The 26,982-nt window shown below is 44.8% G+C and overlaps 1 protein-coding gene across 2 annotated transcripts in view; it reads left to right on the forward strand.

Annotated features, from left to right (window-relative positions):
• Positions 1-26,982, forward strand: part of KHDRBS3 (KH RNA binding domain containing, signal transduction associated 3) — a 162,921-nt gene that overhangs the window by 135,024 nt on the left and 915 nt on the right. Inside the window, exons 8-10 of one of the 2 annotated variants that reach the window (XR_009534071.1) lie at positions 16,690-16,748; positions 18,573-18,722; positions 20,125-20,181. Coding sequence is in view for 1 of the 2 variants with exons in the window: in XM_060115848.1 (XP_059971831.1) it covers positions 16,690-16,748; positions 18,573-18,664 (151 nt within the window). In the remaining variant the exon portion in view is untranslated. Of the gene's footprint in view, positions 1-16,689; positions 16,749-18,572; positions 19,155-20,124; positions 20,182-26,982 lie in introns of those variants that run through there. The other variant, XM_060115848.1, reaches the window with a different exon arrangement.

The following is a 26,982-nucleotide window of genomic DNA, read 5'->3' on the forward strand; positions in this document are numbered from 1 at the left end:
TTCCTTACCTGTATTATTTTGGCCAGGTTACTTCTTCGAGTCTTCGTTTCTCATCTGTAAAATGACGGCAAGAATATTTGACTTGTGAGATTGTGATTAAATGAGATAGCAGGTGTAATGTACATAGTAGAAGTTCAGTAAACTTGCAAAGATAACGTACTGGGTGCCGCACGCTGTTCTAAGCATTTTACAGCCTTATAAGTAGGTTACTATTATTATCATCCCATTTTATAGATGAGGAAATTGAGGCACAAAGATTATGGAATTTCCCTAAGGTTACTGGAGAGCAAACGCTGGGGCTGGCATTGAACGCGGGCAGCCTAAGCCCTCTGCTGTACTGCCTCTCTATGTAACCTGTTCTTACCAGTTTAGTTATCCTATCTAGCAACTTGTACAGTCTTTTCCTGAGGAAGACTCAGGTCAATAAAATCTCAACAAAGAAACAACCGGCATAAAGTTATACATGCCGTTTTGATTCCCCATTTGTGAAATAAAAACTTATTAAAGGCTTCATTTAATTTAGATGGTTTAGAGTTCTAAGATGTTTGGAAGCACAGACTTGAGGTCAAAGCTTGAAGTAACTTGTGAAGAATGATTTATAGTAGAGAATGTCAGTGTGCTTGAATTTCTCAGAATCTAGTCAAACCTCATTTACTGGACTCACAACTCCAGAAGCAGAAATAATTCGCACATGATGTGGATGGTGTTTTTCCCTTTTCTTTGACATGGTGAAGGGATGTGTTCTTTTGGAAAGTAATTTACAAGTGTCCATCAAGACCCTTGAAAGCGTTTGTAACCTTTGACCCAATATTTGCACCATAAGTGCCTGAACTTAGTATATAACGAGTGTTTGACAGTGTAAGTATATTTAAGACCTCTTTAAAAAGAACAAGCAGTTTCTGGCAAAGTTCAGGGAAAGTAATATGGCACTTTAGATATGGGGGGAAAAAAAACAACCTATGCATATCATCTTGGCCAAAGTAATGTAGATAAAACAGCACCTCAATTAAGGCTGAATCCAGACTTGGTTAAATGAGAGTGAAGGGTGGGAAGGCCTGGGTTTGCATCACAAACTCTGCCACTTGCTAACAGTGCAGCTGCGGTCAGGTTACTCTACCTGTGCTTCGGGTTGCTCATCTGTAAAACGGGGATGATGATAATAGTAACCACCTCTTAGGTTGTTGTCATGTTAAATGAGTTAATATTCAATATGTGGAAAGCACCTGGCACTTTGTATATGCTATCATTAGCTATCATTAAAATTCTGTAATATTTTATCTAAAAGCCTTGGGGCTGTAAATGTCTTAGACGTAGAATTTTTGAATTTTGGAAAGATAGTGTGTTACATTCCACGTGTTATACAACTCTGGGCGGGGGGTGGGTGTCTATTTGTGGTTCTCCAGGACAGCGATTGCCCCTTGGATTATTTGACATTTATGATCAAGGAAAATGTGATTACAGAGGGAGGGAAAGCATATATGGCAAATTGAAAAACAAGGGGATTTCTGAAGGGGAGGGTGGTCGGTGTTCAGCCTTTGCAGTTTGTAATCCTACCAAGTATAACAAATGGTTAGTGCTAGCAATTAATTTTTAAACAGTACAGATTTAAGGATTAATAACAGGACTGTCCCTTCTATTAGAAGCCATTACGTTAGCAGGGCCTCTGTTGATCTGGCCCTGATCTTTCTCTAACCTCATGTCAAGTCACCCACTCATACAATCTAACCTTATATTGAATTGTTCAGTCATGACTCATTTATAATTTGCTCAGTTACACACAAAGTAGATCTCAAGGCATAACTATGGGAGTAAATTTAATTTCATCAGATTCTTCCTGGCTCCTTCAATCATTTTCTTTGCTTACACCTTTTAAAGACATTGCAGTTATTCGGCACATTTCTATAAAAATTACACGCAGTGTTTTTTAGACTTTTCCACAATGGTGCAAACAGGATAATTTGCTTTTCTTTACATTTTAGTGCTTGCTAGATTGCTTGCAGCAGAGCAAAGGTTCCTTGACTCGGTAGTTAACCTCATCCCACAAGCTTCCTTGATGCACTCCCTGCCCCTCACATCCCCTCCCATGTTGACTAAGTACTCAGCCAGTCTTCTGTGTTTCCACAATACTGTATGCTTGCCTCTGTTGACCACTAGTACCTGCTGGACTTGAGAATCTCTCTCCTTTTTATACAGAGAGGCCTTCAGTGGCATAAACCCTCTTGTATTTATCCTTTTATCCCCAGTACTTAGTGCAGTGCCAGTCAGAGAAGTGACCTGTCTGTGTTTTTCACTTAAATTGATAACATTCAAGAATCCTGCATCTGTTCTAAATAGAAGTCTGATACCATTGAACGTGTAATGTGAAAATGCAGGTAACCCTCCTTCAACTTGGGCTGTATGGATGAGTCATTTATACAGCCTAAAAAAAAAAAAAAAGTAGGTGCCCAAGCCAATCTCCTGTTTACTGCTTTTAATCTGACTCTTTGGATAGCACAGCTATCTGAAAAATTTTAAACTCTACAGTCAATTTTTATGAGCAACCAAGGTTGAGAACTACTCTTCTTGACTAGTAAGTACTATGCAAATGAGATATTATATATAAAGCACTTTTCAGAGTGCCTAGCAGATAATTGCTAAGTAAATATTTGTTTCCCCAATAAATAAATCATTGGCATGTCTTCCATTCATTCATTAAGGAAACTATTGAGTACCTACTGTGTGCCAGCAACCATCCTAGGTGCTTGATAAGTACCAGTGAACAAAAAGGGATAAAGAATGTACCCCTGTAGAGCTTAAGTTCTAGTGGTGGTCATGTTTAAATATGGCAGTTGTGTTCAGCCTTCTGAGAAGATGATTTAAGACTTGAAGGAGGCAAAAGAGTTTGCCTAAGGGTATATCTGTGGAAGCAGTGGTCTGTGCAAAAGCCCTCAGATGGGAGTGTGTCTCGTGTATTCTGAAATCCTTGAAGTTATAATTTTCTTCCGTTTGAATTTGTAATTTCAACTTCTCCTAACAGAAACCTTGAGATTTCCCTTTGGAGTAAGGTATTTTTGAACAATTTGGAAGAAAATGTTTTAGCATTTCAGGAATGTGTTATAATAACTTTTTCCTATCCAAAATTACTCCCAGTATGATTAAAGGAGCTTGCAAACTTAAAACTGTGAAGTTACAGGAGAAGACTGTGGCCTGTACATGCTGATTTCTTGGCCTGTAGCAACTTTGGTAGGCAGAATAATGGCTCTCAAAAATATCCATAGACTAATCTTCCAAACCTGTGGATATGTTCTCTTGCATGGCAGAAGGGACTTGCAGGTATGATTAAGTTAAGAACCTTCAGGTTCTTTTTTGAGCGGGCCCATTGTAATCACGAGGGTCTTTAAAAATGAAGGTGGGAGGAAGGCAGAAGTGTCAGAGGAAGAGGTGGCTATGGAAGAAAGGTACAGAAAGATGCAGTGTTGCTGACTTTGAAGATGAAGGATGAGGGCCATAAGCCAAAGAATGGGCCGCCTTCAGAAGCCAAGATGGGTAAGAAAACAGATTCCCCCCTAGAGCCTCCAGAAGGGAATGTGGGCCCACCAATACCTTGATTTAACCCAGGAAGACCTGTGTGCAACTTCTGTCCTATAGAACTATAGCATTATAAAGTATGTGCTGCTTAAGTTGCTACGTTTGTGGTCATCTGTGACAGCAGAAATAGAAAATTAATAGGCAACCAACAGCCTGACAGAAGAAGAGAGGTGTCCTTTACAGATGTAAATCTTATTTATCTAACTCTCTCTCTCTCTCTCTCTCTCTCTTCTTTTTCATAAACATCCAGCATTCAATTATGAATAAAAATTATGTAGTAAGAAAATATGACCCAGAGTCAAGAGAAAAAAATAGTTAGTCAAGAGAAACAACCCAGATATTAGAGTTGTCAGACAGGGTCTTAAAATTGGTATGTTCAGTATGCTAAAGGATATTGTGCAAAAGGTGGATAGCATGAGTGAACAAATAAGAATCTAGCCAAGAGAACTCTTAAAAAAGAGCCAAGTGGAAATGTTAGAATTGAAAAATTACAATGTCAGAGATGAATAATTATTTCAGTGGGCTTATTAATAGATTGTACACCATAGAGGGAAAAGTAAGAGAACTCGAAGATAAATTAATAAAAAGTATCCAAACATGCAAAGAGAAAAAAAAAATGAAGAGTAAAAGGAAAATTGCATGTGAGATCTGCAAGATGAGGTAAAACAGTTTATCATGTTATTGGAATTGCAGAATGAGAAGAAAGTGTAGGGTAGAAGAAATAACAACAAACCTTTCTAAAATTAACAAAAAACACCACCACACAGATCCACGAAGTGCAGAGAACCCTAAGCAGGATAAATGTGAATAAAAACACACCAAGGTGTAACATACACCAATTGCTATAAAACAAAAAGAAAAGATTGAGAGCAACCAAAGGAAAAAGAAATATAAATGTAATCAAAATATAAGATCTTTTTTTTTTTTTTTTTTTTTGCTGTACGCGGGCCTCTCACTGCTGTGGCCTCTCCCGTTGCGGAGCACAGGCTCCGGACACACAGGCTCCGCGGCCATGGCTCGCGGGCCCAGCCGCTCCGCGGCACGTGGGATCCTCCGGGATCGGGGCACGAACCCGTGTCCCCTGCATCGGCAGGCGGACTCTCAACCACTGCGCCACCAGGGAAGCCCTATAAGATCTTTTACATCAGGTATTTTCACTTAGCATTATGTTTTTGAGGTTCATCCACATTATAGCTTTTTATCAGTATTTCATTCCTCTTTATTACCAAATGGTTTTCCATTTATGGGTCTACCACGTTCTGTTTATACATTAACTAGGTGATGGATACTGGGGTTTTTTTTCACTGCTTGGCTATTGTGAATAGTGCTGCTTTGAACATTTATGTGCAGATCTTCATGTGGACTTGTGTTTTAGCTTCCCTTAGATAGATATTTAGGAGTGGAATGGCTCAGTCAAATATTAACTGTATGTTTAACTTTTTAAGAAACTGCCAAAACTGTTTTTCGAAGTAGTTGTACCATTTTAAATTCCCACCAGTGGTGCATGAGGATTCTTAAGGATAATTTTAACCAAAATGTTCAAGACCTCTATACTGACAACTATTAATAAAACGTTGTGGGCTTCCCTGGTGACACAGTGGTTAAGAATCCGCCTGCCAGCGCAGGGGACACGGGTTCGAGCCCTGGTCCCGGAAGATCCCACATGCCGCGGAGCAGCTAAGCCCGTGCTCCACAACTACTGAGCCTCCACTCTACAGCCCACAAGCCACAACTACTGAACCTGCGCTCTACAGCCTGCAAGCCACAACTACCGAAGCCCACGTGCCTAGAGCCGGTGCTCCACAACAAGAGAAGCCACCGCAATGAGAAGCCCGCGCACCGCAACAAAGAGTAGCCCCCGCTCGCCACAACTAGGGAAAGCCCACGCGCAGCAACGAAGACCCAACACAGCCAAAAACAAATAAATTTTTAAAAAAAGAAAGTTGCTTATAGAAAGTAGTGAAGACCAAACTAAATGGAGAATACCCCATGTTTTTGAATTGGAAGACTCAGTATTCATAAAGATATCAGTGTTCCCTGAAATTATCTGTAAATTCAGTACAATTCTAATAAAGACCCATGCAGGCTTCTCTCTCTCTCTCTCTCTCTCTCTCACTGGCTCTCTCGCTCTCTCTCCCCCCTCCCCCCTCCCCCGCCCGCTCTCTCTCTCTCTCGCTTTTTTTTTGGTGCAAAATGACAAGATGGTTCTAAAGTATGTGGAACTTCAGAGGACCTGGAATAGCCAAAACAACCTTGATAATGAAGAACAAATTTGGAATACTATACTGACTTCCAGATTTATAAAACCACAGTAATCAACACACTGCGATACTATGAAAGGATAGATCACAGGTCAATGAATATCCACAAATGGACTCACACTTAATTGCTTTCAAGGGCTCCAGAGCAATTCAGTGGGTGAAGAATTGTCTCTTCAATAAGTAATACTGTAACAATTAGATATATGTGTAGGTGAGGTTAGCTTTGATTGCCCCCCACCAAACACACGCACCACCCTCACACAATTTAGATGGTTCATGACTTCAGGTTAAAAGTTAAATTTATAAAGCTCCAAGAAGAACATATTGAAAAAGACACAAATCACAGAAGAAAAAAAATTACAAATTTAGCTTCATCAAAAGTTAAAACATCTCAAAAAAAAAAAGTTGAAACATCACGTAATCAGAGGACATCATGAAAAAATACATAGATAGGGCTTCCCTGGTGGTGCAGTGGTTGAGAGTCCGCCTGCCGATGCAGGGGACACGGGTTCGTGTCCCGGTCCGGGAAGATCCCACATGCTGCGGAGCGGCTGGGCCCGTGAGCCATGGCCGCTGAGCCTGTGCGTCTGGAGCCTGTGCTCCGCAACGGGAGAGGCCACAACAGTGAGAGACCCGTGTACTGCAAAAAAAATAAAAATAAAAAAAATAAAAACCAAAAACAAAGTAGGTATTCCTATCTGAATTTCCTAGTGTTGAATTTGAATTTAAGTACAGTTGCTATAGGTAGTATAAATTGTTTTAATTCTACTTATTTGAAGAATGAGACTGAATAATTTGGTATGCAAATTGATGCAAGTTAGTGTGCTACCAGGGTCTCCAGAAACACTGAAACAAGGGTGCTGACTGTCCCCTACAAAGTCACATGGGTTGCTTCCACACCCATATATGTATTTCACATACATAAATAGTGTAGATCACAGTCGAATATCCTTAAAGAGTAATGGACAATGGCTTTGAAATCTAACTATTCGAAATCTAACTAACCGATCAATCAGAAATCTCCCAGAAAGGATACCTCAATATAGCAGGTGGAGGAGTTGACTGAAAAAACAAATTCAAGATGCCACGAATGAATCTCATTAACAAATGATCCCATGAAATACTGTAAACTGCTTATAAAGTGTTGATGGGCTGTTTTCGAATGCTATTGAAAGAGCCAAAGAATCCACTATTGAAAGCTGACATGCCTTGGCACTCAGTGTAGTTGGACTTGGGTACTGACAGAGAGAAGTACTGATAAATAGGTCAGTGAATCCAGTGTCCATTTTGTTCTCTGTCCAAAAATCTTTTTATGTGTTTTAAACTTGTAGGTACATATTTCATTGTTTAGAGATTAATTGTCAGCAGCCTTCCCAGCCTCCTTCTGAATGGTGACTCACCCCTGACACCCTTCCCACTCTCAAGACTTGCCCTGCAGTCTGTGGTGTCAGTCGTGTTCTGTCACGTTCCAATTTGCAGTTTTGATACTTCATGCAAAGAATTCTCAATAAAATTTCTTGGGATGTCTAGTGATGATATATGTTACTGGTAAATTTTTAAATTATCTTTTGCCAGAAAAGTGTTATAAAAAATAAGTCTGTTCCTTTCTGGTTTTCTCATAAGAAATTTTAGTTCTGAATGTTGGTGTTTCAGAGAAATTAAATCATTGTTGAAAGTAACAGCTATAGTAGAAGTACTGAAGCTTGAGTCAAAGACAGGTCTAACCATGAATCGCAGCTCGGTCATTTAGTGTGTGACCTGGAGCCAGCCACCAGTGAACCCAGTGGATCCTTGTGTTTTAATTAATAAAGTGAATGGATGAAATAGCACTTACTTTCCTGAAAGTTAAAATTATGAAATTGCAGAGAACTGTGCAAATAGAAGGAAATTATTAGTTATTGTTGGTATTTTTGTTAGACTTGTATCACTGAAGGTACATTCCTCACTCTAGCAAATAAGCAGAAATAGATTGTATAACATCCAAATAAGACTCTGGGGAAAATATTACTCATTTAGAAAGAACCTCTACTTCAATAATATTGGTAACAGCTGTCCGTGAATAAGAGCTTAATATATGTATGTAACACATTATCTTATTTAAACCTCACAACAATCTCATGAAAGATTTATTTTTAAATGTATTTTACAGATGAGAAAATTGAGTTAACGTTGCCCAAGCTTAACACACAGAGTACATGCTGGAGCCTAGATCCTGACGATATGTGTTTGCTTGACTCCAGAGCCTGATTCTTAACTATTAATTCTATATTGTCTTCCAAAATGATTATAATAAGACGAGAAACCTGCTGAAAAGTGAAAATGAGTATACAGAGTAAATTTAGCATTGCATACACATCACATCACAGCCTCGGTACGTGTTGTTGTGAAACACACACCCTGAGTATCACTGAAGCCTCTTTGCGTGCGTGCCTGCCTCAGGTGTGCGGGAAGAAGAAAAAGGCACAGAGTGAACTGAAGAGACTCTTGTAGACAAAACTCTTTTCCTTTTACTCTTTCGTTTTTCTTGGAATATAATCAAAATTCATAGTTTTTTTAAATTGTATAGAACCATCTGCAATCTTCTAAGCAACTTTTGATAGAAAGAAATAGCACAACAGAGTGCTACAGCTAGAGAAGAGTAGCTTACAGAGTGCTGTTAAAATAAGCATAACTGGCTATCCCTGCAGCAAAAAAATACAGATACTCAGCATCCCTCATTTCAGAATTCTTGTACCACCTTTTAGGACTGGGATAAGCTCTGAATTAACCATAAATTCAAATGAATTAGAGGTTTCGTCTCTCGTGCAAGAACGTTAGCAGCTGCAGGCTAATGGAGAACTCTTTGTAGTTAACTAAGGACCCAGGCCTCTCCCTCTGTTTTCACTATCCTCACCGTTGCCTTGTGTCCTTAGGCTCACCTCGGTCTCAGGGTGGCTGTCACGGCCCCAGCCACCAGGCTGGGGTTCAGGCAGGAAGAAAGAGGAAGAGGAAGCCATACCTCCTGGGCGGGTCAACCTTCTGTTAGGGAGTTTCCTGGAAGCTTCACTTCCTGAAGCTCACTCCTATCTCGTTGGTGGCCTTGTCTGCAGAAATGGATGAGAAACGGGGTTTTGTGGATTGATACGTTATCACTAGCACTTCACCCTCAGTCTTACAAGGAGTCTTTTGGTAAGAAAGAAAGGGAAAGTGCACACTAAATAGGCAACAACTGCACATTGATCCTTCCCTTTTAACATACATGTTAGCTTTCTTCTTTTAGATTTGTTTTCCTTTTTCTGAAATATAATGTACATACAGCAAAGAGCATAAATTCACACTTATCTGAAGCATGTACATAGCTGAGTGAATGTTTCCAGAGTATACACCCACGTCACCAATGGAGCGATTCCAGCACCCAGACAGTTCTCTGGCTTTTTCTTTTGACTCTGGGATATCTCACTTCATCATCTCCTTTTGTCTCCCTGAATTGCATGGCTTTTCGAAAAAGCACCCGAACATATTTCTTACTATTCGGCGAGTATAGTGATTTGGTAGTTAAGTTAGACAGTGGTGAAGGTCACCTGGGGGAGTGGGAGAAACTAGCCTTGCATCCTGACTCCCCGGCACTGGGGCCAGTCACTGCTTTCCCATCACTGAGGCAGACCGAGTGTTGTTCTTCTGCTTGGGATGCTTTTCTCTTCCTTATTGTCTGGCTCTTCTCTTAGGTGGCAGTTTAGACCCCAAAACTGGTGCGGGCACCCCACCCCCGAGTTCCTTCAGAACTCTGGGCTTCTCAGGATCACAGTACTCCACTGGCCTATTTACGGTTGTCTGACTTGCACACTAGACCAAATGTGTTTTATCACAAAGACCGGATCCTGTTCACTGCTGCAGCCCCAGTGCCCAGCACGTGGTAGGTGTTCCAGAAATATCTGCTGAACGCGTGTTGAAACAAGGTGATATCTGAACTTCATAAATTCCTACCAAGAGCATCCTTCTCAAGAGAGTGTAAGAAGTGAGAGTTTTCTCTCTTAAATGGTGGGAAAATGTTGTTTTTAACCTAAATTTATAAAACAGAGATGATACCAGATTGCGAGTTTGTTTTAAATATGAGAGAATTTGTGTGGAGTACCTCGCACAATACAAGGCTCCGACTAGGCATTTGACAATATCTAATAGATACTATTGGGTAGTACCTATTATTAGTGTTAGGTTAGCTCTTGTTTGCATGCCTCTGCCCACCACCCGATGCTAGTAGTTGCCGTAGGTCCTTAAGTTAGGTCTGCCAGTCACTGCCGAGGCATGTGCTTCAACCTGCTGCATGATCGGTCTTCCTGAGCGGTCTCTCACAGGAGGTGGTACCCTCGAGCTCTGAGGAGAACAGAGTAAGAGAAAAGGATTCTGAGTGTCTCATGGGAGATTAAGGTTAAACATGGAACTTTCTGCCAGGCCGGTCCACGTGTGTTACTGTGACAGGTTATTCAGACTCTATTTCTGAAGTCTTTGAAAGCACGAGGGAATCATTCTCTCAGATGGTTGAGACAGTTTGGCCTGAAGCCCGGAGGATGGATCACATGACTTCTCAAGGCCGATTTCTCCCCTTTGATCAGGCAAGTACCAGTAAGTTCCTGCACTTTATAGTGAGGTCAGATTGAGAAGTTTTTCACGGTAGAGGTGGAAGATCCACCGTAAATGGCAAACCGCGTGTCTCTGATTCTCTGGCAGACCTACGTGAACATTTAAAATCTCTTTATTTGACAAAGTAATTGTTCCATCTGAAATGAGGCTTTGCAAACTGAATTACAACACCAGGGTTAAGAGCAGTCTCCGCCGTTTATTCTGTGCAGAGGAAGTGGCCGGCGGCGAGGGGCGCCGTGTGCGAGCCCACTGAGTCACTGCTCACTCCCTGTCGCCCTGTCACGGGAGGCGCCGCTGCACTCCTCACCTACTGGGCAGCACACACTTCATTCCCTCGTTCCTGTCACTATTTTTCTTGAGCACCTTTTACGTTTCAGACACTTGTAGCCGCTGCACCTCAAAAAGACTCAGCTGCCTGTCCAAGATCACGCTACTTCCAGATGGAAGCACAGATTCAAAACTAAGTGAACTTTTAATCTGGGATCCGAGCTCTCTGACCCTTTGCACGTATTCCCTGAGGGATCGCATCCTGCCTCATGCTTTGGAGTGCCTCCTCTATGGTGACGGCTGCAGATTCATGCTTCCAGTTCAGACTTCTCGATTTCTCTTCCCAGCTGCCTCCTGGTGGACTCCTCTGGGAGGTCTGGGAGGCCCGTCAAACCTGGCCTCTCCCAGGCCAAACCCCTGATGGCTTCCCGCCCGGAGCTCTTTCTGCCTCAGTCTCCCCCATCTCAGGAAGTGGCAACATCGTTTCTCCCTGGAGCCGTGGAAACGTCCAGTAACTTCCCATCTTACTCAGGATCAAGAAACCAAAGCCTTTCAGTGGCCCGCGTGACCCTGCATGGCTCACGTGACCCTGCATGGCTCACGTGACCCTGCATGACTCACGTGACCCTGCATGACTCACGTGACCCTGCATGGCTCACGCCTGCCTCCCCCTCGTCCCCTCTGCGCCAGCTGCGCTGCCTTCCTGGTCCCAGATGGACCAAGGATGTGCCTCCGTAGGACCCTGGCGCTTGGTAGTCCCCAGCCCAGGATGCAGTCCCTCAGGTGGCGTCTGCTGTGTGTGATCAGCTGTATCACATCTACGGACCAGTCATGTGACAGGCCTGAGAATTGACCATTGAATTTAGCAACTTGGAGTTCATTGGTTACCTTGACAAGGGATGAAAATTTGAAGACCAGTAGTGGGCATGATGGCAGTGTACTGGAAAGGATGGTCAGCATAATCCTTTTGAGGGAGGGAGGGAGACTAGAGAGAGGAAACTGTAGTCCGAGTGGAATATATGAAATGGGAGCGAGATGGGGGAAGACTGAAGTTATCAATGTGACAGGATCTAGGATGTGACCTGGGAGTTGGTGGCTAAAGGAGACTAGAGACAGGATCAGTGGACAAGAGTGGTCCAGGGACTCGAGAGACCAGCTTGTTTGAAGGATTGTCTGCCTGCATATGGAAGCACCAGGACTTAGGACGGCGATGCTACCGGGAGGTTCAGAGCTGGGTGTTTGTATGGAGGCGTGGAGCATCCTGGTCTAGAAGTGGCAGTGGTGTGTCTGTGGGGGGGCGGCGGTCGCGAAGAGAATGCTCACCCCTCCTGCGCTCCCAGTGGTACGTGGGCTGTGGGGCGTGGAGAAGAGGGCAGGGCTGCCAGGCGAGAGCTGTCGTTAGAGGAGAAGTAAGTTTCCATTGAGGAAGAAAGTGAGAGAGTGTCCGCAGAGGAGGCTGAGAGTGTGTGAGGGGTTTGGCCCACGACGAGCCATGAAGGGGTTCCAGGGGGCACGGTCGGGGTGGAGGTGAGGACAGACGGGGGCGGGCAGAAATTTCCAGGTACTGGAGAGAAAGAGCACCTCGTGGTCTGGAGTTCCCCGAGCTGCACAGATACAAGCAACGGGCCTAAGGAGATTAGTGCCGGTGACTTTAAACTAGAAATGCGTGGAGAGGCTTGAAGAGGTTGAAGGGATATGGGATGGATTCGTGTCAGGAGTTCCTTCTTAACCCCGTTCGTGGAGCCACAGGGTGATCTGAGAGCTCGGCGTCCTTGTCCTCCTCCTGAACGCCTGTCAGTGGCGCTGCCGTTTGCTCCTTGCCCCCCGTGTTTCCGTCCAGTGCCGGGCCTATTTCTTGACTCTGGTTGATGGGATCGAGAACCTCCAGGAAAGCCAGGAATCATGCTGAACGTTTGGACTTCCTTCAACCCTGATATGGAGTAGAACGCAGAGGACAGATAGAAGGCCTGGGGAGACGTGGCCCTGGTGCCAGCGAGGGGAGCCCATTCTTGATCTGTTGAGGGAGGGGGCTTCCCTCGACCCCTCGTGGTGGAGTTGAGGCATGGTCAGCCTAACGCGTTTTCTTGCATGTTATCAGTGTTGTAAGTGTTGTACACATAAAGGAAGACACTTTTAGAATTTTTCCCCTCTGCCATATGTTGGGTTTTTAGTTTATCCTTGGGAAGTAGGACACGTCTTTGGTTAATAGACATTTGAGGTGCGCGAAATGAAATGCTGCAAAAGCAATTCAGATGGAACTGACAGGTACGAGAGTGGGGTTCAGCTGCTCCCAGCTTCTTGGTTTGATGACAGTCTTGAAATAAATAATCAGAAACTGGGTGAAATGTTAGCAGATGTCAGTTTAAAGTTTTCACTTGTCAAAACTAAGATTGTCTTATCACCAAACCATTGCAGGACCAAATTATGCTACCTTTTATTCTCCTGTTCATTGGGAAACATTCCTCACCCCTGATTTTTTTATGCTGAACCATGTTAGAGCACTTCACAGATGGATTTCCAGTCGACACTGATGTTCATTCCTGCTCACTTCATTTAATAGAGAGGACTTAGTCTGGTCAGAAAGCACTTGTTTGACTCCTGTTTATAGGTCTCAGTACCTGTCACTGACAGTTCCAAGCTAAACAGTGGGGACCTGTCTCAGTAAAGAGAATTCTTCTCCGTTTTATGAAGGGGTCACTCTCATTGTTCCCGTGCAACAAAGATAAAATTTTAAAGAGCATCGCAGCTCTATTTGTCTAAGGAGCCATTATGATGTAACTTCTGACCTTTGGAAAGAAGACTGAGGTTCACTTAATTTAGTGCTGAGTTTTTCAGAAGCATTAGCCAATTTATTTTCAACAAAACGAGAATTTATGTTGACTGCTTGTGTCCAGATGCTGTACATGAGCCACGGAGAACGTTAGGGCTGCGCAGCGTCTGGGCAGTCCAGCGCAGTGGGCTTCGGCAGGGGGAGGGGCACTCGGACTCGGTGGGGGCGGGCAGCTGCCCCAGGTCTGCCCGGCCCTGGGAGGCCCAGGTTTCAGACTCAGATGTCTTGACCCGTATTTGGCAAAATGACACTTTATCAAAAGCTTCGCTTCTAAATTTCTATCCGCAAGACGAGAAAAACTTTCTACTTTAATAGCGGTTCTCATATGGAAAGCTACTAAATCTTAAGAGGTAGGGATGCCATGTTTTTTTGCTGTTGCTTGTTTTTGCTGGATTTTTTTCCTTCTTGAATATGAAGGTCTCTCTCTGTCCCTTTTTCAGCTAGTCCCTCTTTTCTTCTCGCCATAAATGTGTATCATACCTGGATGGAAAATTAGGACTACAGAAAGGGAGAGGAGGAATTTGAGACCAGAGAGAGAACTAGGCAGTTAAACAGTTTGCTGTGATCGTATGGCATTGGGTTTCGCGTGGACCCTGACTTCTGTCTCCGAGCGTGAAGAGGGATCCCGTAAGCCCCAGGGGAGCGAATAGGACATTCTGGAAGAGTGGCAGAGCAGGTGGGAGTCAAGCAGGAACCACCGGATTAAGGGGGCCGGGCACGGCGAGCGCCGCCCGCCTCTAGCGTGGGTAGGTGCTCAGCACAGGGCAGAGGCGCGTCCTGAGCCTTGAGCACAGCCGCTGCCCCGATGAGCTGTGTGACTCTGGGAGGGGGGCACCCTCACTGTCACTGAGCCTTGTCCGTCGAAGTACCGAGATTCCACGTAGACCCTTGAGCTCGTGCCTGTGGAGGAGCTGTCAGGACGGCAGGGGTCCAGCTCAGGACAGTCCACTCCTCTCAGGCTCCCTCCCTTTTCCCGAGGCTCTCTAGGAGTGAGTGCCAGCTCTCAGCTGTCCTCGGAAAAATTGCAGATCGCCGCCTGGTCTAATAGGTCAGCCGTGGGAGGGACTGCTCTGTTCCTGGGCTCCAGTTAAAGCAGCCAGTGGAGCCCCCAGTACACTCCAGGCCAGAAAGCTCACACCGTCACCGGCATGGTGCAGTGTGTTGATTAGCTTCTGAGGACGTGATGAAACCAGGATAACAAGAATCTGGCCTGTGTTCGCACATGGAGGAGGCATTCTGTGCTGAGGAACATCCCAGCGCAGGCCTTTTATCAATGCTTATTCACCCCGCTTAACACGAGTCCTTACAGACACTCGGCTTGCAGCCTGCTTCCGCCTCTGTGCCCGGCACGCCACGCCCACCGCTCACCCCGTCTTCAGCTTCACCCGGGCTCTCAGAACATGCTCAGGCATCGCCGTCTTGTCCGGACACAGCAGAGGGCGGAGGTGCCCCTTCCTCTGCACCCAGGCACTCAGTTCCTGGAGAGCGAGGGCCCGTGGGGGCCAGGAGAGGGGTGAGACGCGGAGGGAGGGCTGTGATGGGGACGCAGCCAACCCTGGGAGGTGGCAGTGCGCTCTGAGGAAGCGGCGGTTAGGCTAAAGAGTGGGTGGGAGGCCCTTGGAAGGAGAGGGAAGGGGAACATTTCTGGCAGAAGGCGGAGCCGTCCCCCCAGGCCTGAGGCAGACCGGCTCGCAGCTCCCCGCCTCGGGCCCTTTCCCTCATAGGACCTGTCTCCTTGGGCTGTAGTCAGTGGAGTTGATGATTAGCCTCTGGTCCTATTTACCCGAGAAACCAAAGGTGGGAGGAGAGGGCCAGGTGTGGGTCTCGCCGGTTGTGTCCCCTGTACGTTCCCCGTGAGATTTTAGGCTGGCGTCCCAGCTGTTGTGATCTGCGGTATCCTTGCCTGTAAGATGGGGCACGGCAGCCCTGCTTTCTCACCTCAGGAGCTGAGGTGACGGCTGCTCGCGGGGTCTCGGAGCTGGTGCAAGGCGACACCCACTGCATGGATTTTATTACTCACTCCGTGGCTTCCTAGGGTGTTAAACAGCTGAGCTGGATCATTGTCCATTTTGATTAGAATTTCTTACTTGATTGCATCAAGTTGGAATAATGACAATGTTTTATTTCCAGGACAACCCAAGATAACAAATTCAGGATGATTGTTTCCCTACAAAATTAAGAAGAGTGGGAAAGGGGAAAAAAGCAGGAGAGAGTGAGTGAAAGCCCTCCTCAGATACTCAGAATAGCATTAGAAACTAATGCTATTAGTTTCTATTAGTTCTGTTAGTTTATTAGCATGACCCACTGTGGTCGAGTTATCCAGATTTTCCACAAATTCGTTCCTGTAAAAGGTTATGCCTAATTCACGTACTTCGTGTGTGTGTAGCCTGTTTTGCATCATCTACAGGATGGCCGTGGTGCCAGACCCCCTCCCTCCCGGTGTCTCAGGGGTGTTGTGCCTTGGAATACAGCTGTGCCTGTGCTTTGGAAAGATTCCTGGCCTCTGTCCTCACAGACTTGGCCAGGGCTGTTGACTGGACCGCAGGGGCCTTTCCTGCCCCTGTCACACACAGTCCTGCTGGGCAGCCACTCCCGATGGTAACGGGATGGTGCTGGGCAAGTAAAACGTTTCATCCCGTAATGTTGTTACTTTATTGTAAAGTGAACTGCCCACGGGTCACACAGCATCGAGTTGTCTGGTCCGTAGGTTTGTGCCTTCCGTGAACTGTGCATCGGTTGGAAAGAAGCCGTGGCTGTCCTTCCTCCTGTCCCTCACACGAGCCCAGCCCAGGTTCCGGGTGCACAGGCTGTGATTGTCCACCTCTCAGGCCACTCATCCTTCCAGAACAGGGACTCTGCATCCCTCAGGCACCATCGGCGCACTCCCTGTGGGCCGGCCAATTGCTGCGGTTAAGGTGTCAGACAGATTTACTGTGAATTAAAGTCGGGGGCCACAGAGGGGACTGTGATAATTCTAAGGCCTCTGTCTTCTCTGTGGGAATTCCTTTCAGTGTTTATCCCTGCCCTTTATTAGTTATCTTTAAGTTGTAGAATTCTTCCTCGAGTATGGTTTAAACTCACAGGCAAGTCAGTTTGTCCTAACTGTGTTTTCGTCTTTCTCTGCTTGTTTTGTTTTGTTCGATACAGTGGTGCTGATTACTATGATTATGGACACGGACTCAGTGAAGAGACTTATGATTCCTACGGTGAGTAAATGGCCAGAGTGGAGCCATAAATAGAAAGGTCATAGAAACAGCTTAAAGATCTTAACTCAGGGGAAATTCATACAGACCGAAATTGACATAGCAGCTCCCTCTCGGTGCATCTGTGCTCATCCAGCTATTTTCAGAAGCTCCTTAAGGTTTAAATTTAATATTTAAAGAGGACTAAAGACTTGCAGGAGATTACAGGAATTCAGATTCTAAACTTAGATTTTCTGTTTGGGATGATTGCCATGTGCTGATTTTCTCACTATTGAACAATTTGCCAAACTGCAGACACTTGATAGAATGGGTCTCTTTGAAGTGTCTTTGCTTCTTGACAGTAAAGAAAATGAAGCAATTGAGACTACAGCCCTACAGTGATTCCACCCCCCACCCCATCTTTATATTTTAATTTATTCGCGATCTCAAATCCTCTGAAAACATGAGGGTGGGAATCATTCAGTAAAGGTTACGGAAGCACTGAGCCAGGAAGGAGATGCACGGCTCTCTCAGGCTTACAGGGAGACATCGAAACCCCACTTATTTCAGTGGGAGCTGGCTGAGATGCCGGGGAACCCATATCCAGAGTCTCAATATGCAGAAGGATGACAGATTTAATTAAAAGAATTGGCGGCAGCAACGTAACGATACTAAGAAGCTCCTTTGCCACGGGGCAGAGATCAGAGAATGCGAAGCTTCAGTCAGTTGCAAAGCTCTGATGAATGCTTTGTGCCCAGTGCAAGTGAATCAGGATTCTCGTTAAATGGATGTTATGACATTTCTCTGAACATAACTGAAAAACCATTTTCCAGTGTTCCTTTTGAAGTGCATTTTGTTGTATCACCTGCCCCAAGCCTTGATGATGCACCTTGGTTTTTTCGTTGTTGTTGTTATTCGTTAGAGATGCTTAAGAGAAATACCTTGGCTTGCTGAATGCTGTCTACTTAAATTGATGCAAGTTAGCTTGAGGGAATGACGTTGATTGCATGTTTGTATCAAATAAGAGGTCATTTTCAGCATTTTTTCCTTCACAGCTTCTTTAAATTGGTCTCCGTGGAGGCATGGCTTTTAAATCGCTGTGTGTTGCAGCACAGATGTTAACTGTTTGTTGTCAAAGACCCACAGATCACTCACTGAGGGCCCAGAGATGGGAGTGATTGAATGTCCCTCTGTTACAAATAACATCGTTCGGTATGGATTTAGTATTAGGATGAAAGCAATTTGACATTATGTCATTGAGATTATTTCACATCCAGGAAGTATTTTTGAGGCATAACTCTCCACCCAATACAACTTTCATTTACTCTTTCCTTGAAGGACCTGTGAAGAATGAGGCATCATTTCCCCCTCCCAAGCTGCCCGTTTCCATTTTGCGCTCCAGTTTTCTCTCCTTTTGCCTTCACAAATTTGTATCTGTGTTTTCTTTGTTTTTGAAGAAGAAATCCAAGTGACCCTTTTCCCAGTCTCTTTCCCATCCATAGATGTCTTCACGTTTAGCAAGAGGCAGTTCAATTTGCTGCTTGAGTTTACGAGCATTTGTTAAATGAGTGGCCGAAAGGAAGTTCCTGCAAAGTTGGTTGCCATTTAAGATACAAAAATTATTTGTCTTCCCAGGCTGGTAGGATTTGCTAGTGAGAGGACCATTTTCCATTGTGTTCATAATTTTTTTTTTTAAAGCGAATTCCCTTGGGTTTTTTTAGGACCTCGGGGGATACATACCTTCAATATGTCATCTACCACTGGTTCAGGGCTAAGTTAGATTCTGAAAAATGAAGCCAGTGGGATCGCTGGCAGTGGTCTAACTGTGATTCATCTGACTGACTTTAGGGCAAGAGGAGTGGACTAACTCAAGACACAAGGCACCCTCGGCGAGGACAGCAAAGGGCGTCTACAGAGACCAGCCATACAGCAGATACTGATTGTACTGTCTGATGTTGTGACATAGCCAGTCTCCACCAGTCCTGTATACTGTTCAAAGTAATTGTTTTCTATGAACAATCCCTTTTTAAATAAATCAAAATGCTTAACATCTGAAGGGATGGAATTTAAAATTACTTTGTTGAAACATCAACCTGGGCAGAAAAAAAAAAAAAGACATGTAAAATTTTGTTATTTCCAGTCTGTATATGAAAAAATAGGTCATCAAAAGGAAAAAAAAAATAACTTTGATTAACTAGTGTTAAACAAAAAAGATAGGTTTACTAAATATGTTAATCCATCCTTTTAACATAAGCCTCACCTTTCATTTTAAAGGTTTCCATAGAAATTTAGTTATTTTATCTTTCAGCCATATGCTAGTTGTTTTTTTTTCTCTTGCCAACGTGCGTAAAAAGGGAAGCCAATTACAAGTGCAAATAATGTGGTATTCTTTTGTAACTCAAGTCTTGAAATGTTCTGTAGTGTTAAGCAAAGTCTCCTCTTGCTTGATACTAAATAAACTTTTGAAAGAAATTTTGTGTGTGTGAGCTAACAATTTCATGTCTCTCTTATTTAAAAAGGCCTTCATAAATAGTCGTAAACAGGGAAAGGATTCATTTAACAACGCTTGTCAAAAAAGGGTCACACTAAACATTGTACAACTTATTTTAAAACATGGTATAAAATTAAATGTACCATTATATACTCACCGTAGATTTAAATGCTGTTTAAAGAGTCCAAATGGTATCAAGCTGCTTGAGTGGCACGTTAAAAACTACGCAAAACCAAATCTTGTTTAAAAACTGGTTTTAAAATAACTACTGATTTTCTGAAAAAGATGTGATCAGTTTTCATCTTGTTGAGCGTTTTTTCACTAGTGCAACTTTGGATTTTTTATGAGAATTTTGGTACCTTAATGAACACCTCGCTCCATGCTGGAAGCAATAAGCACAAAGCTTTTAAAGACATTCTGACTTGACTAATTGAGGTCGCACTCGCCAAGGCTGAGGATGTGTAACCCTTAAACGGTCTTCATTTTCAAAGGTAAATAAATCAAATAAGATTTTAATCTCACTTAATTTATCTTAATATAACTAATAAACCCAGGGAGGTTACAACTTAGCAAGTTTCATTATCCATTTTAGAAAGGTTTTAAGATCACCTAAATTCTCATTTTAAAAAGTTTAATTTGTTTTAGTAATCTAAAAAGCCTTAGTTTAGTCAGTTTAATTGGGGCCAATTATTCCCTATTAAACAAATGTAAAACCTCATAACTAGTTGTTTGTAATACATTCTTTGGTTAGTAATTGAGGGCACTTCTTAAAACTGACAAATATTTAATAAAGTGTTTCTTTAATCATTTGGCTAAGTTTTTTTAAATTGTAGATTATGTAAAATGTTTAATTTTTATTTTCTGAGGGGTCTCCTTCTCTTTGAGTAAAAAGGTCTTTTCTTTTGTTAGGAAATGTTGGCCATCTTGGAAAGTGAAAGGAAGGTTGTGTCCGTCCAGCAGACACAGGTGAGTGCCTTTGTTCCAGTCATTTGATGTGCTTCTCTGAAGTCGCGTGGAACATTTCCCACCCTGTTCCCACCACCAGCGCTAGTGACTGTGACTAACTAACTTCCTGAATGTAATGTAAGCAAGTCAGACCCAGGGAGCTCTGCGTAAGCTGCAGAGGTGGGAGGCTCGGCCATCACACTGTGTAAGTTAACTCCATTACTTTCCTCAGTAAAAACGTAACAGGCTAGTCGGTAGCATGAAAAGGTTTTCAAAAGTATCAAGTGAAAGAGCAGTTTACTGCTAGCGATCCCATCGTCCAGTCCCAATTTTATTTTTTAAAAATAGACTGTATAGGGGCTTCCCTGGTGGCGCAGTGGTTGAGAGTCCGCCTGCCGATGCAGGGGACACGGGTTCGTGCCCCGATCCTGGAAGATCCCACGTGCCACGGAGCGGCTGGGCCCGCGAGCCATGGCCGCGGAGCCTGTGTGTCCGGAGCCTGTGCTCCGCAACGGGAGAGGCCACAGCAGTGAGAGGCCCGCGTACAGAAAAAAAAAAAAAAAAAGAAAAGACTGTATATATTCTTTCTATATATATTCATAGGCAAAATATTACATGGATGTGCTGGAAATTTTTGACAGTAATCATCTTAATCTTGTGAAAGTATTTTGTGTGTGTGTCCTTTTCAACTTTGAGTTTTCCAAAACAAATTATTGCTTTTAATAAGATAAATATGATAAGGTGTATTTTATACTTATTATTGTACTTATTATTACTCTTAGGAAGAAAATAGTTCTCTTCACTCCCATAAATCAAAATAAGTGTTCTGGGTTTTTTTTGTTTGGTTGGTTGGTTTTTTTGGTGTTTCTCTACTTGTACAGAAAGGGAATGTGATATATAACATTTTTTCAGTTCGCGACGTTATATTGAAATTTTTTCACTGTTTTCTTTAATAAGTAATTTATTTTTTATTCTTTATTTTTTTTAGGAATTGGCATATTAAATAGTAAGTGTAGGTTTCTTTAATCAGAAATTATGGACAGGTCCCTGGAGGGTAAATCCCCAGATGGTCTTCAGAGCTAATTCATAGGACTTGTTCAATTTTATGTTTATTTTCATTTATTAAAGAATCCACAGCTCCATTGGACTGTAAAAAGGGGTTGTGAGCCAGAAAGGTCAGGAACCACCAGGAATGCTCTTGGACAGGAGTTCTTCTGCTTGGCTTTCTAGGGCTTCCCCTATTCGGCAAATACTCTACTGAGCCTCATTTCTCCCTGTTTCAATAGGAGGACCTGCAGGCGAGCAGCCTTCTCCTGTCCCTAAGCGCACACTGCATCCTTCCCAGATCTTTCCCCTGGCCTTTGTCTACCCCCTTGGGATTCGCTTATCTTCTCATTTGACAATGTTTACTGAGCTCCAGTTCTTCCCCAGATACAAAGGAGGCAACAGGAACACAAAGATCTATAGGACGGGGACCTTACGCTCAAGTAGTTCAGCATGGATGGAGGTGGTAGATGCCACACCAGCACTTGCTGCCCCGGGCCTTTGCCCCTAGAAACCATGCCCATCCTTCAGGACTCGGTCCCACGCCCTCCCTTCCGTGTCTTCAGCAGTGAAACCGCGATCCCTCCGTGCTCTCTGAAATAGTGTGCATAGTTTATACTTCTTCATTTTAGTATTGATACCATGTGACTTAGATTGGTTATAAGTTGCCATTATGACCAAGCCTGTGCTTTAATCACTTTCTATAAATGATTTCATTGAATCCTCACAATGATAAGAAGGTGAGTGTCATCTCCATTTTACGGAGGAAGATGCTTAGGCTTCAAGAGGTGAGATCACTGTGTAGGATCCCAGGCCCTATGACTGGTAGAGCCAGTTTTGGACCGTCCACTCTGATCCAGAGTCTTTGTCCTAACCGTGCTGTTACACTGTCCGCTCTCTGGGCTATAGCACTCGCTCTCCCATTAGGTTAAAGGCTCCTTGAGGGCAGGGGCTAACTTTTATGTCGCCTTGTATTCCTAGAAGTGAGCCTTACCACACTGACTGTTGGCAGACGTCGTGATTGATAAGTAGCCCCTCCGTCTCTGTCCCACCCTGCCCCAGATTCCTCCCTGGAGAGACTCTTTGGCTGTAGTTAGGTTCTGAATCTTGCTTTGTTCAAGATATTGCAAGTTGAATAAGTATCAACATTCATGCAGACACGTTGGCTGAGCATCTGCTATGCTGCAGGCAGTGGAGACGCAGTGGGGACAACAGTCTGCTGGGGAAGTGGGCCAGTCAGGCGCCAGTGACTGGGCGGCGACAGGTGTAGCGTGGGAGAGACATGGACGCCAGGCAGGGTGGCAGAGGTGGGACGGGTGCCAGCAGGGCTGTAAGGACCAGTAGAAGGCAACCACGTAGGGAGGGTCTTCCTGGAAGCAGTCGTACCTAGCTGTGTCATTTACCAGCTTTGTTACTTAACCTTACTGAACTTCAGTCTCAACTGCAGTTTCCCCATCCATACGATGGACACAATAGTGAAATCTACCTCAGTATAGCTGTGAGGATTAGAAGCATGCCTGGCACACACCTAGGTGCGTGCTCTTGCTTGTTGCTTTATGCAGATATTTGGATTATAAGAAAACACAGTTATCTAGGAAATTTTGATTATTTAGGTAATTAGAGAAAGCTGTAGGTGATGCTGTCTGTGTGGGCAAGGGGCACAGAATGAAGGATCTTGCAGGTCCTGCTAAGAAGCTTAAATACAGTGAGCCCACGCTGAAATGTAATAAATACCCTCTTCACCACTGAGCTGACCCTGCTGCATCCCCCTAGGCAGAGGTGGTGCCTTTTTCAGCCTGCGTTCCAGCAGGAACTTTGTACAGACCTCTGTTTGCACTGGTTATTGATCTGATAGCCAGGTGGTGAGAGCCTTAAAAAACGGGGGCCTAACCTTTCCATCCTTTTGTTCCAGCTCTTAGCACAGGATTTGGCAGCCGAAAGCGCTGAGCAAGACAGTGAATGTGAAAGAATGACATTGTCAGTGTGAACAGTATGATTCCTAATGGGCAGTGTTAGGGATGGTTAGGAATAGCTCACAGAGACCCAAAAAAGGAAGAAAAAAATCACTCATGTAAATAGGAATAGTCTAACTCAAAACTAGACAGTGACTCTAGTCACTGTGTACAGAGACAGGTCCCAGAATTTAAAACAGATGATTTGAAGAAAAAAATTAAAATGTAGTCAAAAATCTAATTAACCAAGTTAAGCCGCTTTACAGGTTATATGTGATAAGTATAAATAATAAAGTTGGTTATTTTATATGCAAACCATATCTACTATTTATAGTGATGTACTATTTATATTGATTTGTGTTGTAGGAATAGAAAAGAAAAAATTCATCATTATGTTTCAGATAACAAAATCTGGGCTTCCCTGATGGCGCAGTGGTTGAGAGTCCGCCTGCCGATGCAGGGGACACGGGTTCGTGCCCCGGTCCGGGAAGATACATGCCGCGGAGCGGCTGGGCCCGTGAGCCCTGGCCGCTAGGCCTGCACGTCCAGAGCCTGTGCTCCGCAACGGGAGAGGCCGCAACAGTGAGAGGCCCGTGTACCGCAAAAACAGGAGATAACAGAATCTACTTTATGCTTGATTCTGTTTCCATCTTTGAGGAAGGTTGTGGAACATTTTAAAATCTGAATTCCATCCTCCCCCTATCTAATGGAAAATCCTTTCCAATTGAAGTTGATTCTGAATGGGATTCTTATTCCAGGAATCTGGCTATCTTTCAGGGATCAGCACCGACTGCTGCACCTGTTTTTCTTGTCTTAGCGTGAGTCCTTCCCGGTCCGGCCTGCCCCTCCAGCCGCTCCCCCAACCCGCCGTACCGCCCTCAGCCTTGCTGTGCTCCAGCCTTGCTCTCAAGTACCCTTCGTGGTGCTTTGGTATCTGTGCCATTGTCTGCCTGAAATCACATTTCCCTACTCTTCTCCCCAGCTCTCAATATAGCTGGTCAGTACTGGTCTGTCCAACTTTGGAGTGAGACTTGAAGCATCACCTCGCTCAGGAAGTCTTCCTTGGCCCAGTGTCTCCACATCTCCCTGGGTGCAGAATCCCTGCCGGAGGGCCCTCACCTGCAGAGTGGGGTCCTGCAATTGACCGTTTCCTCTCCTCTCCATCCCTCCCCCCCGACCCCGAATGTGAGCATCTTCAGTGCAGGTACCGTGGCTTAGCACAGCCGTCATGTACGTGGTGAGTGAAATGAACAAGGTGGCGTTGTGTCTCCTGGTACGGGACAGTGGATTAGGACTTCACCGGCCTCATCGGGTCAAGTTAGAGTCATTCTTCCACTGGAAGAGAATTTACCAGGTTGTTAAATGTTGCCGTTCGCGTATGCACGTATGTAAGAGCTCACCCGACCACCACGGCAAGATCCACGCCTTTCCTCACCTCCCCACGTCTGCTCCCTGCCGCACTTCCTAGCACCTACCAGGCTCTCAGACGCCACCATGACGGGCGCAGGGCTGGAGGTGCCCTCCTGAAGCCGGGTCTCTGCTCACTTGTTGACGCGTTTGTCTTTCTCACCAGTGGCATCACTTCAGGTTCTTTAAAGACGGAACCACGTCTCATTTGACTTTCCATCCAGATCCCAGCGAGGTGCCTGGCGCAAAGCGGGGACTGACAGTGCTCATTGAGGGGCGAATGACTGAATGAATTAATGAGCAAACGACGACGCTGTAATTCTTAAAATACTGACACTGAGCCCTTCTCACTGTTAGTTTGGTTTATCAGTGGAAATGAGGTAATTGACTTCTGTAACCATTGGCTTTTTTAGTGGAAAAGGAGAAGTTGGAAAACAAAAACATGCCCTTAATTTAGTAGGTGATAGCATGTGCTCGGTACAAAATCCAAAACTTTGGAAAAAGGGTACAATGAAAAGTTGGTCTTAATTCCCACCCCTGCCCTCAAATGCCCAGAGGCAGCTGTTGGTCTTGGTTGTTTTTTTTTTTTTTTTTTCAGAGATAGAAAAACATGTGCTTTGCTTCTGCACAGACTAATGGTTACTGTTTTTAACATACAGAACAGTACACTGTTTTTTATACCTGCCTTGTTTCACTTTAGAGTATATCTTTGAGTTCGTTTTCTATCATTTTAAATTCTAAAGGTGTGTTTTTCTTTTTATTGGCTGAATAATCTTTATATGAACGCACCATAATTTAAACAACTGTTGACAAGTAGTTTTGCTTCCAGTACTTTGCATTCATTAAAGACAGTGCTAGAAAGCGCAGCCCTTCATCTCTGTTCTTGTGCACATTCACATACGTCTGTAGAATAAGATTCTAAGGTAGATCTATTGAGTCATTACATTTTCTTAGAGTTATTACTGTATTGCTCCCCGTAGAGGCAATGGTGTATCTTAATATGCTTTTCTGAAGGAAACTTGAACCCTCAGTGCTATACTCTCCACCACCGCGTACAACTGTTAGCACCTGCGCGGGGGCGGCCACACAGAAAACTCACCCGCGCAGAGTGGGTTCACAGTGGTCTTTCTTTCCCACGGAGGTGGGCACGTGGTGGGCTGGGTCCCCGTGTGAGCGAGTGAGTGAGGACAGCTCTGGGCGCTCGGCTGTGTCCTACAGGGGTGGTGGTGAAAGACCAGCCTTCCTCGGGCTCCCGCTGGTCTCCTCTCACTCCTGGAGCCTCCTTTCGTGAGCCGATGGATTCTAAGGCTGACCTGCAGTGGCAGGCCCTGTGCTCAGCACTGTGGACGCACCCGGGAAAGGGAGGCCTCTGCTCTTAAGGGACCCGCGGTCTCTCTGAGGAAGCCGGACCCCAGCTGGCCCTTCCGTCTGCCGTATCTTTGCCCACCTTCTCCTCTCCTCTGGGTAACCAGAGCCTGCCGGTTCCTCAAGATCTTCTCTCTCTCCTTCTGCCCAAAGAACCCTTGTCTCTCTTCACTCTGAGAGTACTGGCCAGTGACACCCAAGTGGCGAACCCCTAATTCTGATCTGCTGATTGACATGTGGGTTGTCCTCCAGCCCCGGGGAGTCCTTGGGGGTCAGGAGCAAGTCCGTCATGTGTCATTTAAGAGCACGCAGTGGTCAAGCCATTCAAGAAATAGCCACTGATGAATTTAACAGCGCCCTAATGACTAGATGTACTGTATTCGCTGTTTCCTTTTTTTAAGTATTAGCCTTTACAATAACTGTCTGTGTCTGGTTCGTCCTGGCACACCGGTGCCGTGTGCGGGGGCTGAGGCTCACTGTCCCTGGCTCCACGAGCGGTCATGACAGGCAAGGTGAGGGCAGAGGGTGCACAGGCACAGGTCACGAGCTCTGGCCGAGGAAGGGCGAGGAGGGCAAGGCTTCACAGAGGAGGAGAAACCTGAAGCGGGCTTTACAGTTAGGTCGAAATCGTGAAGCAGACACGGGAGGAGGAGATGTCAGAGTTGCCAGGCTGGTGCAGGTCGGAGGGAGGAAGGGAGGGGCCACGTGTGTCTGGGGACGAGTAAGCAGTTGCTGGGAGCTAAGGGGCAGATGCCGGAGGGGGATGGGGGGGAGGCGGGAGGGGTGGGGGGGCTGGGTCACATCACAGGGAGCCTCCTCGAGGACGGTCCCCCTCCCCCGCGCATCTGGGACCAGAGCAGTGAGGAGCAAGTGTGGCGAAGGCCACATCTTCTCTTGTGATTAGGTTCTGTTTTGCGTTTTGTTTCCTTCTGGTTGCCGCTTGGGTTTTGAAACAACCGTTTTGTTGTCATTAGCACGTCAGAATATATTGTTTGGTGTTAGTTAGTAAATAAAATTTTGTTTAAATATACCTGAAAGCTGAGTCTCTTCTCAG

The sequence above is a fragment of the Mesoplodon densirostris genome, chromosome 13 (genome assembly GCF_025265405.1).
Source record: "Mesoplodon densirostris isolate mMesDen1 chromosome 13, mMesDen1 primary haplotype, whole genome shotgun sequence".
Taxonomy (NCBI): Eukaryota; Metazoa; Chordata; class Mammalia; order Artiodactyla; family Ziphiidae; genus Mesoplodon; species Mesoplodon densirostris.